The 15614-nt window shown below is 44.1% G+C and overlaps 1 protein-coding gene across 2 annotated transcripts; it reads left to right on the top strand.

Annotated features, from left to right (window-relative positions):
• The first annotated feature begins 4366 nt into the window (after nucleotides 1-4366).
• Nucleotides 4367-15479, top strand: VPS72 (vacuolar protein sorting 72 homolog). Of its 2 annotated transcripts, none has more exons than XM_036850289.1 (6): nucleotides 4367-4644; nucleotides 7962-8114; nucleotides 8293-8407; nucleotides 8820-8996; nucleotides 14247-14391; nucleotides 14893-15479. In XM_036850289.1, the coding sequence occupies exons 1-6, from the start codon at nucleotides 4528-4530 to the stop codon at nucleotides 15278-15280; spliced, it is 1095 nt and encodes a 364-aa protein (XP_036706184.1). In that variant the 5' UTR covers nucleotides 4367-4527; the 3' UTR covers nucleotides 15281-15479. The 2 variants fall into 2 exon arrangements, with proteins under 2 accessions (XP_036706184.1, XP_036706194.1); XM_036850299.1 differs by having other exon boundaries at nucleotides 4398-4644; nucleotides 14913-15479.
• The last annotated feature ends 135 nt before the right edge of the window (nucleotides 15480-15614 follow it).

Raw genomic sequence — 15614 nt, 5'->3', positions numbered from 1 at the left:
GGCCTATCCCATCCAATGGGGGAGGAGGGAGGTCACCAGAGAAATCAAGCCAATCAGGAGGCTGCTCCTGGTCACATGACGCGGGTCCCTCGCGCCCTAACAAATCCAAGGGTCGAAGACGGCGCGCCCCTGTCTACGGTGCCTCGGTGAGTAAATCTACGTTCGACTCTTTGAAGGGACTAGGTTGCGAAGTCTGAGCAGGGGATCAGAGTACGCGGGGCTGACCCTTTCAGTTCACAGCCCAGGAAGAACTCCCGATAGAAGCGCCAGTGTCAAGTCAAAGATGTTAAACAGTCGAATATCACAAAACATCACATTCCACCAAGTATTCTTCCGGCTTTACTGCCTTGTTTACCATTTAGTTTAACATGCGTGCATGTCTTGCCTTCCTCTGAATGACATTGGAAACAGATCTACACTTTGCCTCAAACGCAATACTGGGCACAGTGATTGAGTTGAGTAAATATTTGATAAATGAACGAATAACGCCCATTTATTTGATAAATGGACAGGAATAAAGACCTGTCCAAAAGGGCCACGGAAGGCGATCAGAAACCTAACACAATCTTCCTGTGATCCAAGCCCTTAGCCTCTCTCAGTTACCTATGCTCCAAAGGGCATGGAGACTCAGAGAAATTCCCCATTCTAGTCTAGTCTTCGTACTAACCCCGCTCAATTTTAACAAAATACCCTGGAGATTATGAACCCTGATGGGGATATGAAGACCTGACTATCTCTCTCTGAACAGACTGTAAGCTGCTAGAGAGCAAGGACTGTGTTTCACCCTTGTATCTCCAGCTCCTCCCATGACGTAAGTCTGTACATAGTAGGGGCTCAATAATTATTCGTGGAATGAATAAATGAAGAGGAATGGAGGGAAAATCCTAGGTATTGCAGCCCCCAACATGGGCCTGGTTATCCTCTATCCGGATGTCTTCTGGGTCTTCGAAAGGGAACATAGGACCTGAACGTCCAGAAAATATCTCCAAGCATTTACCTCTGCCTTCTACCCCCTGCCTCATCAAGATCTAAAATAATTGTTTCCCTGCTGCCACCTGCTGGGTTATTCATCTTCCTTTAGGTACTGAAGGTAGACAAACTTCAAATGCTTGGATTACCACTTATAGCATAGCAGTGGGATTGTGTAACATTGAAGTATTTTATGATTCTGATTTTAAAATTGGAAATAGACCAATAAAACCCTGACTTACCAAGGCGGTAAGTCAACAGGGGGATCTTCTCCCTCGGATTTGATCTATGAATTAGATTTCAGCCCTCCTGAAAGAAGAGACCCCTGTTTTGTAGCTTCTTAGGCGTTTTTGTTTCTCCTTTACGTACCAGAAAATAGCTACTGTTACTCCTACCACCTTGTATTATGTCAGTCTGTTTGCTTGTTCGTCTCCCTCATAAGACTGTGAACATTTCAGGGCAAAGATTACATCTTATCCATTTTTATATCTCAGACATCTAGAATAGCGCCTGGCACAGAGCAGGTGCCTAGTACATGCTCCTGAATATATGAATAGATGAAGGCAAAATTCAAAAAGTGGGGCTAGGGGTGTTTTCCATATTTTCCCCAAAACCTTGTCTTTGCCTCCACTCCCAGTCAATCCCTGGGGTGGCCTCTGAGTCATAGAGCCACTCTTCCCCAGTAACATTCCTGGCATAGCAGTACTGGGGTGACGTGGCAGGGTGTGGAAGCAGGGGCAGAACAGCACACATTGGCTTGGTGTCCCCAAGGAAATGCAAAAGGGAGTTCACCAATATATCCTTTAGAAAGGGGGGTGGCAATCTGCTGATCTCAAAATAGAGCCACACGTACAGACTTGAAGAAAATAGTGTATACACAGACACACACAAACACACACAGCCTTACTAAAGTGACCTTCGTGTCTTAGGACAGTTCCTAACGTCAAAATGGAGTGGCTAGGTCAACATAGAGGCAAAATAAGAGGATGGGTATCTTATTCACTCAATTAGTCATTATTTCATTCATTCATTGAATTAGCATTATTTAGCCTCAACTACATCCTAGGCACTATGGGAATTCCTGGTATACACAGATGAAGATAAAGTCCCTGGCCTCAAAAAGATCACAGACTAATGAGAAAGACAGACACAGAAATGATTAGAATAAAACATAATAGGTGCCATCACAGAGTATGCACAAATGCTGTGTTTTGAAAACCATATTTTCAGAATAAAAAATGGGAAGAGGGCTTCCCTGGTGGCGCAGTGGTTAAGAATCCGCCTGCCAATGCAGGGGACACGGGTTCGATCCCTGGTCCGGGAAGATCCCACATGCCGCGGAGCAACTAAGCTCGTGCGCCACAACTACTGAGCCTGTGCTCTAGAGCCCGTGAGCCACAACTACTGAGCCCGCGTGCCGCAACTATTGAAGCCCACGTGCCTAGAGCCCGTGCTCCACAACGAGAGAAGCCACCGCAATGAGAAGCCTGTGCACTGCAACAATGAGTAGCCCCTGCTCGCTGCAACTAGAGAAAGCCCGCGTGCAGCAACGAAAACCCAACAGAGCCAAAAATAAATAAATAAAATAAATTTATAAAAAAAAATGGGAAGAGAAGTTGATACACTTTTTTTAAATTAATTTTTATTGGAGTATATTTGCTTTACAATGTTGTGTTAGTTTCTGCTGTACAGCAAAGTGAATCGGTTATACACATACATACATCCACTCTTTTTTAGATTTCCTTCCCATTTAGGTCACCACAGAGCATTGAGTAGAGTTCCCTGTGCTATACATAGGTTCTCATTAGTTATCTATTTTATGTATAGTAGTGTATATATGTCAATCCCAGTCTCCCAATTCATCCCACCTCTCTCCTTCCCTCCTTGGTAACCATAAGTTTGTTTGCTACATCTGTGACTCTATTTCTGCTTTGCAAATAAGTTCAGCTGTACCATTTTTGTAGATTCCACATATAAGTGATATACCATATTTGTCTTTCTTTTTTTGACTTACTTCACTCTGTATGACAATCTCTAGGTCCATGCATGTCGCTGTGAATGGCATTATTTTGATATATTCTTTTTTTTAATATTTATTTATTTATATTTTATTTGGCTGCCTCAGGTCTTAGTTGCGGTACACAGGATCTTCGTTGCCGCGTGTGGGCTCTTAGTTGCGGCATGTGGGATCTAGTTCCCTGACCAGGGATCGAACCCTGGGCCCACTGCATTGGGAGTGTGGAGACTTAGCCACTGGACCACCAGGGAAGTCCTGATACATTCTTGATAATACCACAAACTATTTGAGATTGGAACTATTCCCGAGGATTTAGGAGGCATGATCACAAGGGTTATAGGAGCTGTGACTGGGAAGAGAGAAATGGGTGTTGAGAAGACTCCACTGTCCTATAGAATTGGAATTTTGCCAGATAGACAAGAAAGGAAAGAGATTTTAAGGACAAGGAAAAGCATGGAGGCACGACAGTGAATTGGTGTCAGGGAAATGATGCTAGAATAGGATGATGTGGCAGGAGTCGAGGCTATGAAAGGCAGGGAGAGGCTAAATTATGAAGGACCTTGAGTGCCATGTGAATAATTATCACCTAGGGACTTCGCTGGTGGCGCAGTGGTTAAGACTCCACGCTCCCAATGCAGGGGGCCCGGGTTTGATCCCTGGTCAGGGAACTAGATCCCACATGCATGCCGCAACTAAGAGTTCACATGCCGCAACTAAGAGTTCACATGCCGCAACTAGGAGCCGGCAAGCTGCAACTAAGGAGGCTGCCTGACACAACTAAGACCCAGAGCAACCAGATAAATACAAAAAAATTAATAATTATCACCTACTAAACATCTATGTGCTTACTAAATACTGTGCTAAGCAGTTTACAAGGATTACATTTCTTAATCTTCTCAACCACCTTAAAGGGTAGGTATTATTATTAGTCCCACTTTACAGATGAGAAAACTGAAATTCAGCGGGGTAAAGCAACTTGTCCAAAGTCACACAGCTAGAAGACCTTAAGCTCAAACGCAAACTCAGGTCTGGCTGGCTCTAAAGCTGTGCTCTTAACCACACTGCTATTCTGCCACAAGGATTTTGGACTTTATCCTGTAGTTGACGGGGAGCCATTAAAGATTTTTGAGCAGAAGAGTGACAAAATCTGGGTTTTTAGAAAGGTTTCTACTGACAGCAGAGTGGAAAACGTACTGGAGCAGAGGGAGACTGACCTCTTCTAAATGAAAATTTCTACACTCCCAAATTCTGTACTTGGGGTAGTGGGGCTCCTGGTGTCACCGAGTGGAGTCATTCCACAGCCCAGATGGGCGCGCGAACTGGGGCGAGGAGCTTGGGGTGGTCTCTACGCAGGAGTGGGCGGGGCTGAAGCTTTGAGAAGGCCTAGGGGATGGGACTAGGAGCCTGTCGACGCTCTGCTACTTCTGCCTGTAGGCGACCGGCTTCCGCCGCCCGACCGCAGGTAGTGGTGTCGAGCACCGAGCCCAGAGAACGGTGCTGGGTGAGGGGCTGCTGGTGGCGACGCAGTTCGTGTAGGCCATATGAGCTTGGCTGGGGGTCGGGCCCCCCGGAAGACCGCGGGGAACCGGCTTTCTGGGCTCCTGGAGGCAGAGGAGGAAGATGAGTTCTACCAGACGACTTATGGGGGTTTCACAGAGGTAAGAGCCGGGCCCAGGAAGAGGGAGGGAAGAAAGGTAAAAGGAGTCCTGACGAAGGGAGAAACCTCGGACAAAGAAGGGAGCGGGGAAGAGAGAGGAGCCCTGGTAGCTGATCCTCGAGATGGGGCGGGCGAGATGGGGGGATAAACTGGAGTCCTAGAAGGGGAGCCCTGGATGGGTTTGGAGGGGTCAGGAATGGTGAAGCTGTCCGGAGGACCCGAGAGTGTGGCTGAAACCTACTGTGTATTTCCCCAGTTGTGTCACTCAGTGCATTTTTGACGTGTCTAGCATACGCCAGGCACATCGTAGTCACGCGGTATATACTCGTTGGCCCACTGCCTGGTTATTAACGTGAAGTATAGAAAGGAACCTCTCAAAAAAAAATTAGAGGGACTTAGCCTACTCCTTTTTCAGCTTTCAAATCTCGTTGTATAGATGTCTTAGATAACCGTTCCTTGGCTGTCCAAAAAAGTGTCCCCGTATATTTCCTTCGTAAAACATATTTCAATTTGTAATTAGATTTGGTTTGCTTATTTGCTTATACTTTACCATTAGATTGTAAGCTCTGTAAGGTCAGAGGTGGTCTGTTTTGTTCAACAGTATATGTCCAGTGTCTGGATTGAGTTGGCACTTGTTAAATTTTTATTGATTGAATCTATCCATTCTTCAATGTTTTAAGCGCCTAGAGCAAGCCAATCACCGTGACAGGCTCTATGGAAACAGAGAGAATTAAAAACACCTCTTTATCTTTACATATTCCAGATTCCAGTGGGGGAATTAGCTGAGTTAACAGTCAGTTAAAATATTGTGTGATAAGGAGTAAAATAAGTGTTAAGCATAGGGTGCTGTGGTAACACATGGGAGCCAGAGTTGTTGTTTGGGATGGACATCCCTGGGGGACATGATGCTTAAGCTGAGGACAGTATGAAAAGTAGGTCTTGGGTGGATGAAGAGCCGTAGGACTGGAAGCAGGTAGAGGAGGAAGGTTAGTCCTGCGAGGGGGTGGGGCACAATATGTAAAGGCACTGAGATCCTTGTCTGGAACTCTCACATCTACTCTCATTCTCCAGGCCATGAAGGAGAATACAAGTTAGAGGGAGTAGGCATGGGCCAGATCCTGTACAGCCTTGTGAGCCATGTTAAGGAGTTTTGCTCTTCGTTCAAAGGACTGCGAAGATTATTTCATGATCAGATTTGTACTTTAGAAAGATCACTCTGTAATGAGGAAAATGATTTGAAGGAGGCAGTGGGAATGGAGAAACATGGATAGGAGGGGTCAAGAGAAATTAAGGAAATAGAATCCACAGGAGTTGGTGACTGATTAGGAATCATTGCTTACACAGCCCTGACCAATTAGTTTAAAATAGAATCTTCTCATCCCTCCTTCAAAAGCCATTTTCCTATTCCTGTCATTTTACGAGTCGTTATTTAATATGTACCCTTTGTGCTTCCAAAAAGGATTTAAGGAGGCTTACCATATAAACAAAAAGTAGGAACAGTAAAAATAGAGACAGATCAGAAGTAATTGTACCAGGAGCCTCTGCTAAAATGGTAATAGCAGTTGATATTAAATTTAGCTGTGACTCTCCTGGCAGCCAAATCCTGAATTTCTTTTTTTAGTAAGAAAGAAGCATATAAGTTCTTTAAGAGAGATAAACTTATTCAGCATTAAACCTAGGAAGAATTGTATCCTTATATATAAAGTAACAGGGGTTTGGTAGATGATGTAAAAATATACTCTTATCTAGTCATGTCTCTTAATGGCCCTCGATAAAAGCCAAAGGAATGGTAGTAAATACGTAACTTAGTGAAAGCATTTCAATTGGGCACTAAGCTAATGTGTAGTTGAACTACTACCCTCTGGTGATTTGACTTAATACCAGGCCAGGGCTGAGGGGATTAATGTGTTCCCAGGTTGTCTTTCACAAACATCAGTTGGGAGGAAATGATGGTCATCAGTGCAAGACTGAACGCTGGCTGGCTTGGAGTGTCAACTGCCTGTGTTATTTGCTTACTTTGGCACCATGTGTACCAAGATTAGCCCATTAATCTCATCATTGATTGAAGAGAAAGCCACATGTTTGAGGTGCAGCCCCACCCAATTAACTCTCCTGTCCCCAACTGGTTTTTTTTCCTCTTTCCTTTCCAGTGTGGCTGCCGTTTTAGCCCTAGCTTGTATCACCTCAGGCCTTGGCTCTACTCCATGTTCTCTACTCCAGCGCATCCGACCACCTCCAGAGCTTTCTGAAACACCCCTTGTATACAGTTTTCCCCTCCCCCCAAATCTTCGGTGGCTTCCCATTATAGATAGTAGTAGTACCCAACTATTTTTCTGTCCCAACTCACCTGAGGAATGAGACATATTTCTCAGTAACTTTAGTTTACTTCAACAGTGATTATCAATGCTGGGACAAGTAAGGAGAGGGAGAGGATTGAGAATCACTGGCCTGCAAGTTAAAGTCATAAGTTTATTAGCCTGACACTTAAGTTTTTCTACAGATTGAATACAACCTTCTTTTCAAATCTTGTAGCTCTATAGGGCAATCAGTTAATGTTGGAAGGAGGCTGTACTGGAGCCAAAAGCAGTCAGCTAGGAAGACTTCTTGCCAGAGACAAACCTTCTGCTTTACTTAGGTCTAAATGCTTATTCTATCAACATGTTATACACATTCTTGCTTCTGAATCTTTGTTCCTGCCACTTGATCTGCCCATGATTCCTTCTCCCTCTTGGTTATCTAAATACTACCAGTATTTTAAACCATGGCTCAAGTCCTCTTCATTCTTTAGAGTCTAAAACAGGGTTTAGTAAACTACAACCTGCTGGCTGAATCTGGCCCACTACCTGTTTTAATCTGGCCCTTTACAGAAAAAGTTTGCCAGCCCTTGTTCTAAAGGAATAAAGTCTAAAGTTTAGACCTTCCCAGGCCACCTATTCATAGCAGGTGTACCTTCCTCTGAACACCTGTAACATTTTATTGCCTTTGGTAGTTTATATGTTGCCTTGTATTAAAACTTCCTTTTATAATTATTCTGTGACATCTACTAGACTGTGAGACCCCTGAAGGTAGAGATCAAACCATATGCTTTTGTACCCCAGCACTTAACACAATGTGCTACAGGAGAAGGGCAATCAATTAATGTTAGAAGGGGTGGTGCTGGAGCCATCAGCTAGGAAAGCTTCTTGCCTGAGGCAAATGAAAGGTTGGGATGGGAAGGAGAGTGGGGCAGCCATTATCAATAAGCAGAGGGATTCTGTTCCTCCTGGAGGGGCATTAATAACTGATGCCAGTGAGAACCTCATCTCCCTATGTCCTCAGGAATCAGGAGATGATGAGTATCAAGGGGACCAGTCAGACACAGAGGATGAGGTGGACTCTGACTTTGACATCGACGAAGGGGATGAACCATCCAGTGATGGAGAAGCAGAAGAGCCGAGAAGGAAGCGCCGAGTAGTCACCAAAGCATATAAGGTGCAGGGGAGGCCTGGTTTTCTTGGACTTCCTTAATTTGTAGTCTCCCTTTCATCAGGTTCCAGTTGTCCCCACACCAATCTCATTTTCTACTGTGCTGGTTTTCTCTTCCTAAGATCTTCATCTTCTTTCTTCTATTTCTTCTCTTCCCTGGTGTCTGATTCCAATCTGTCCCCAGGAGCCCCTGAAGAGCTTGAGGCCTCGAAAGGTCAGCACCCCAGCTGGTAGCTCTCAGAAGACCCGAGAAGAGAAGGCATTGCTTCCACTAGAACTACAGGATGATGGCTCTGACAGTGAGTGGGGATGTTTGGGTCAACTGACAAAATTGAAATATGGTGATAAAGTATTGTATTAGTGTTAAGTTTACTGAAGTTGGTAACTGTACTATGGGTATGTAAGGACAATTCTTATTCTTAGGAAATATACACCGAGTATTTAGGGGAAGAGAGCCATGATGTGTGCAACTTAACTCACAGATTATTCAGAAAACACACACACACACACACACACACACAGAATGCAAATAGGGCAAAATATTAACAGGTGATCTGGTAAAGGATACATGGGTGTTCTTTGTACTATTCTTACAAATTTTTTGTAAGTTTGACATGATTTCCAAATAAAAAGTTTTAAAATTAAAAAAAAAAAATACAGAGGAGGTAGACATGAATTCAAAGATTTCTCCCTCTCTTATTTTCTTCCCAGGTCGGAAGTCCATGCGGCAATCTACAGCTGAGCACACACGACAAACATTCCTTCGGGTACAAGAGAGGCAAGGCCAGTCACGGCGGCGAAAGGGGCCCCACTGTGAGCGGCCACTGACCCAGGAGGAGCTGCTCAGGGAGGCCAAGATCACAGAGGAGCTCAACTTACGTTCACTGGGTCAGTCTGGTTTTCAGAACAGTGGGTAGAGGGGCTAAGGAGCATGAGAAAAACTGAGACCTGGAGGACCCAAAGAACTGGAAAGATGGAGATTTGGGACAAGGGAATCAGAAGAAAGAAATGGGGAGAGTAAGTGATTAGGAGCAAGGAAGTAAGCAGTTATGAGGGCTCTGAAGAACAAGTTATATTGAAGTACTTTGGTCTAAAATAAGAATCATACAGAACTCAGTTCAGATCCTAGTTCTGCTGTTCATTTGCTGTAAGACTGCAGGCAAATTACTTGCAACCTACTTGCATCTTTCTCTCCTTGTTCACAAAATGGGGTGATGATGCCTACTTTAATGATCGTGAGAATTAGAAATTGAGTAGAATCAGTCAGTTCATGGGATACATTGCTATAAAGTAAGAATTCTTTAAAGTCTCTTCAGTTTATGTGCTATTGGGCACACAGTCATGTATGGTAACATATTGTACAAAAGCATACATTTCTTTGAAGGATGGTGAGGATTCTCAGATCACGAGAGGTACGTGAGAAATTGAGGGAACAGCAGATTTCGTACCTCCCATCACATGCTCACTCTGGGGCATACTTTCATTGAGTGAAACAACAGGTGAAATCTCCTACAATATTTAATTTGTTATTTCTCTCTCTCTGAATCTGTCTCTTTTTTGACTAAGCACATATAATTGAACGTGTATAACCCAAATACAATTTCACTGTGGAGTAGAAGATTGTTTACCCAGAATATCTGGACCCAACTCATTTCAGTTTAATGATAGTTTTGAAATTTAGATAACTTAACTCCAGAGGACCACAATGACTGAGAAAAGATTTAATTCATTTCCAACATTTTCAGGATGTATTCTCGTGACATTTTTTTTTTAATATATTAGCTTTAAAATGGGAAATATAATCTCTGTCTGTATAATGGCAATGCCGTGCTTTAAAACAGTAGCTATCTCTTAAAACATATAAATGAGAACCATCACAAATAACATGGTCACTTGCTGTCACTGTAATTACAATCTGTATCCTTTTTTTTTTTTAAATTTATTTTATTTATTTATTTTTGGCTGCGTTGGGTCTTCGTTTCTGTGCGAGGGCTTTCTCCAGTTGCGGCAAGCGGGGGCCACTCTTCATCGCGGTGCGCAGGCCTCTCACTATCGCGGCCTCTCTTGTTGCGGAGCACAGGCTCCAGATGCGCAGGCTCAGTAATCGTGGCTCACGGGCCCAGTTGCTCCGCGGCATGTGGGATCTTCCCAGACCAGGGCTCGAACCCGTGTCCCCTGCATTGGCAGGCAGATTCTCAACCACTGCGCCACCAGGGAAGCCCTACAATCTGTATCCTTTGACTACATTGATTGTTGCAGGCCACTGTAAAGAGAATGATTCCCAGGCTTCTGATATCGGTAACTGACATAGGAGATCCTGGAGGGGCTTGTTTGGCAGGAGAAGAAATAATAAGTTCATCTTTGAACATGTTGGATTTGAAGTGTCTATGAGCAATTCATGCAGTGCTGAGAAGTCAGTTAAACACACAAATCTGATGCTTGGACAAGATATCTGGGCTAGAAATATAAATTCGGAAGTTTTAGAATATGGATGGTAATTGACATGGGAGTGGATGAGATTACCCAGGGAGAAAGCATAGAGGGAGAAGAGTAGACAGAGGCTCAAGAAGGTCCTGCAGACACTAAAATGTAATGGTCTTCTATAAGAGGAGGAGCTTAGAAAAGAATATGAGGAGTGGCCAGAGAGTGGGAAACTCCAGGAGAGTTTGTCATAAGACCACTAAGGAAAGAGACTGTTACAAGAGAGTAGTTGCTGAGAGCTGCTGAGACACCAGTGAAGAAAACTGAGAAGTGTCCATTGGTTTTGGTGACATGGAGGTCAGAGATGACCTTAACACTTTTTGGGGACCAAGCCATTTGGAAGTTGGTTGGGAAGCCAGACTTCTAAAATTTGGCCATGAAGGGTAGGAGAGGGAACATCAAAGATTGGAGAGTGTGTATTTTTGGTGAGATGCAACTGAAAGAATTTAAAGACAGAAAAGAAAGAAAGGATTGTTAGTAGTGTAGGGTTTTGGAGAAATGGGAGGCGGGGTGGGAGCTAGGGCATGGGTGGAAGAATTGGCCTCCATTAAGAGGAAGGAAGGAAGGGTGGCTCATAGTTGTAGGGTTGTAAATCCAGAGCAGGACAGTGCAGTAGTTTTCATCTGATGTCTTTTAGGCACTGTCATCTCTCAGGTGTTGGGAATAGAGTTGGAAGCTTGAGAGTGAAGACTGTTTGAAATAGTTGTGGAGATAGGATCATCTGCTGGTGTTGGCGGGTCTGTTGAAGTTTGGGACCATGAATTTCTGGGGTTCCACTCTACCTATTGTGTAACTTTTCTCCAGTAGCACTCAGCAATCCAGGTCTGGGTGAGGGAGTTTAGACTGACAAGAGAATGACTGATAGATTGAGGAACCTAAGCTCGATTTTAAAAGGAAAACAAGGGACTTCCCTGGCGGTCCAGCGGTTAAGACTCCGCGCTTCCATTGCAGGGGGCACGGGTTCGATCCCTGGTTGGGGAACTAAGATCCCCCATGCTGTGCTGTGCGGCCAAAAAATAAATAAAACAGAGGGTTTAAATTAATAAATAAATAACAAGGAAAATGAAGGCTGGAAGGGGTGATAGATAGAATGAAGAGATATTCAGGTATTAGAAGTACTGAAGAACTAGAAGAACAGAAGTATCTAGAGTGTGGAGCAAAGAGACCTGAAGTGTGGGGCCCAGTAGGACACAGGCACATCCTGCCCAGGATGTGGGAGAATAATCAGCCTCTACCAGAGGAGAGTGGTGGCCTCCGTGGATGACAGGTTTCCCGTAAGGCAAGTTTTGGAAGGCATGCTGAGTGAGGAAATTGAGGAAATAGATGAGTTGGCTGATTATAGAGCAGGAGTTACAGAGGGTACAGGGAAGTGTTCGAGAGAAGGGTTGGAAGGTTGGCTCAAGAGAAAGAAAGCAATATTACCAACCAGAATTCAAGTACAAAAGAGGTTAAATCACTGGGGGTGTGGGGGGGGGCGGGGGGGGTGTAGTCCAGAGGACTCTTCTGCTCTTACTCTATCTAGAGGATTGTGTTCACAGTACCACGTTTAAGGAGGACAAAGGGACCAGGAGTATTTAGATCTGTTTATACATTAACAAATCTTTATTGAATTCCTGTAACGTGTGGAATGCCGCGTGACCATGATAATGTATAGGTAATATGAGTCACAGTCACTGCCCTTAAGGAAGAGACATATCTACCAACAATGAACTGCCATAGAGCAGTGTCACCGGGTCCAGCCAGGGCAACTGTGGTGAACTAGAGAGGAGTGCCTGAAAGGAGGAGCAGTTACTCAGCTCAGCTAATCGTTGCCCTGTGAGAATACAGACACAGGGCTGCCAGATTTTCTTGTTATTTTTAAAAGGGACCAGAAATCTCTGTATTTAAATGTAATTTCCTGACTTTTAAATGTCAGCAACTAATTCAAAATTTTCTTTAAAACGCTATACAAATCAAGCAGAACACATAAGGGGGCTGCCATCTTGCAGCCTCTGCCATAGACTGTGATAAGTACAGGAATAGAAGAGTATTTTAGGCACAGGGGTGGCAAAGGAGGGAGTGACTCAGAACCATGTTGTATGAGGAATGGTTCAGTGGAAGGGGTGTTGTGATCAGCCTGGAGAGAGACGGACACTAATTTCTTTCTTTTTTTTTTTTTAATTGGGGTATAGTTCCTTTACAATGTTAGTTTCTGCTGTACAGAGAAGTGAATCAGCTATATGTATACATATATCCCCTCTTTTTTGGATTTCCTTCCCATTTAGGTCACCACAGAGCATTATGTAGAGTTCCCTATGCTATACAGCAGGGTCTCATTAGTTATCTATTTTATACATATTAGTGTATATATGTCAATCCCAATCTCCCAATTCATCCCACCTCCCCCTTTCCCCCCTTGATGTCCATACATTTGTTCTCTACGTCTGTGTCTCTATTTCTGCTTTGCAAACAGGTTCATCTGTACCATTTTTCTAGATTCCACATATATGTGTTAACATACGGTATTTGTTTTTCTCTTTCTGACTTACTTTACTCTGTATGACAGTCTCTAGGTCCATCCACGTCTCTACAAAAGACCCAATTTCGTTCCTTTTTATGGCTGAGTAATATTCCAGTGCATTTATATACCACATCTTTATCCATTCATCTGTTGATGGACGCTTAGGTTGCTTCCATGACCTGGTTATTGTAAATAGTGCTGCAGTGAACATTGGAATGCGTGTGTCTTTTTGAATTATGGTTTTCTCAGGGTATGTGCCCAGTAGTGGGATTGCTGGGTCATATGATAATTCTATTTTTAATTTTTTAAGGAACTTCCATACTGTTCTCCATAGTGGCTGTATCAATTTACATTCCCACCAACAGTGCAAGAGGGTTCCCTTTTCTCCACACCCTCTCCAGCATTTATTGTTTGTAGATTTTTTGATAATGGCCATTCTGACCGGTGGGAGGTGATACCTCATTATAGTTTTGATTTGCATTTCGCTAATAATTAGTGATGTTGAGCATCTTTTCATGTGCCTCTCGGCCATCTGTATGTTTTCTTTGGAGAAATGTCTATATAGGTCTTCCACCCATTTTTTGATTGGGGTGTTTGTTTTTTTGATATTGAGCTGCATGAGCTGTTTGTATATTTTGGAGATTAATCCCTTGTCTGTTGCTTCGTGGACACTAATTTCAACTATTTAAAGGACTGTCAAGTGGAAGACAGGTTAGACTTGTGTCCCTTATGGCCTTAAAAGGTAAAACAGTGTCAACAGGAAGTATGTTTCAGCTCAAAATGGGAAAGAACTCTAATGATTAGAGATGCCTGAAGATGCAGTGTGCTGCCTTGGATGGGAGCAAGTTGACAGGGCAGTAACGGAGGGGTATCTGGGGAAATGAGTAGGCTCTTCATCAAAGGGTCCCTTTCAACTCTGAAGTCCTACAGTTTTGAGTGGGTGAGGAACCAAGTGGACCTAAGAAATGATGAGCAGAGAGGATGTCAAGAGGGGCAAGCAGAAAGCTTATGAAATGGCAGATGCTTGAGGGCCTTAGAGGACTTTCCTGATTGGCTTGGGTAGGCAGTGACTAGACAGCCAGGAAGATAAGAGACTGTAGGACAGAACTGGGGTTTGGGAAGACGGGAATTGACCATCCCCTCATTCCTTCCTGAAGAGACATATGAGCGGCTTGAGGCTGACAAAAAGAAGCAGGTCCACAAGAAGCGGAAGTGCCCTGGGCCCATAATCACCTACCATTCAGTGACAGTGCCACTAGTTGGGGAGCCAGGCCCTAAAGAAGAGAATGTCGACGTAGAAGGGTGAGTGAGTGAACCTCAAGGGGAGAAGAGGAGTGTGGTTTCTCCCTTCTGTATTCAACTTGTATTCCCTCAGCCCCATCTCACTTGCTTTCCTCACACAGCTCTCTAACACCTGAGTATCTTTCAGATTCCTCTTCCTGTCATCTCCTATTTCTCTTTTAGCCTCTCTCTTCTCCTTTTCTGTTTTTCCATCTGGCTCTGCTTTGTTTTGTTCTGTCACTTAATAGATTCTCTCAGAATGTTGCCACCCACTGCCTCCTCCTCTTTCCTCACCTGTCTGATCTCTTTCTTTATCAGTTTTCTCTCCTCAGCTTTTTTTAATTTTAAAATTATTTATTTATTTGGCTGCGCTCAGTCTTAGTTGCGGTGTGCATGCGGGATCTAGTTCCCTGACCGGGGATCGAACCCAGGCCCCCCTGCATTGGGAGAGAGGAGTCTTAACCACTGGACCACCAGGGAAGTCCCTCGGCTCTTTGTGTTTTTCTCTGTCTTTTCCCTCAGACTTGATCCTGCTCCCACAGCTTCTGCATTGACACCCCGTGCTGGGACTGGACCCGTCATCCCTCCTGCTCGCTGCTCACGTACCTTCATCACTTTTAGTGATGATGCGACGTTTGAGGAATGGTTTCCCCAAGGGCGGCCTCCAAAGGTCCCTGTTCGGGAGGTCTGCCCAGTGACCCATCGCCCAGCCCTGTACCGGGACCCTGTTACAGACATACCGTACGCCACTGCTCGAGCCTTCAAGATCATCCGTGAGGCCTACAAGAAGTACATCACTGCCCACGGACTGCCGCCCACTGCTTCAGCCCTGGGCCCTGGCCCACCACCTCCTGAGCCCCTCCCTGGCTCTGGGCCCCGAGCTTTGCGCCAGAAAATTGTCATCAAATGAAGGGATGTCTAGTCCTTAGAAACCTCTTTCCTGTCCTAACTTGGGGCTCTTAAGTTAGGGCTCTTAAGAAGCCTGCTTCTCCCCTTTGTCATGCTGGTCTTTGTCCAGCCCTTCTCTGTATTTCTTTCCCTATCTTTTCCCCTAGTTCCTACTGCTTTTGTTTGTGTTTTTTAATCTAATAAAATAGAAAGATCCCTTTTGTCTGGTGTCTAATCTAGGTTGGGAGCAAAAAGTATTTGTGAATGAGTATATATGGGCCTTTATATTTGTTTAATAGCATTTGTTATGAGTTGCCCTTTTTACTTATTTATTTTTTTAAGGGTTATTTTTATTT

Source organism: Balaenoptera musculus, chromosome 1, assembly GCF_009873245.2.
Source record: "Balaenoptera musculus isolate JJ_BM4_2016_0621 chromosome 1, mBalMus1.pri.v3, whole genome shotgun sequence".
Classification (NCBI taxonomy): Eukaryota; Metazoa; Chordata; class Mammalia; order Artiodactyla; family Balaenopteridae; genus Balaenoptera; species Balaenoptera musculus.
The sequence above is the reverse complement of the archived record's forward strand: the minus strand, read 5'-3'. Positions and strand labels throughout refer to the sequence as shown.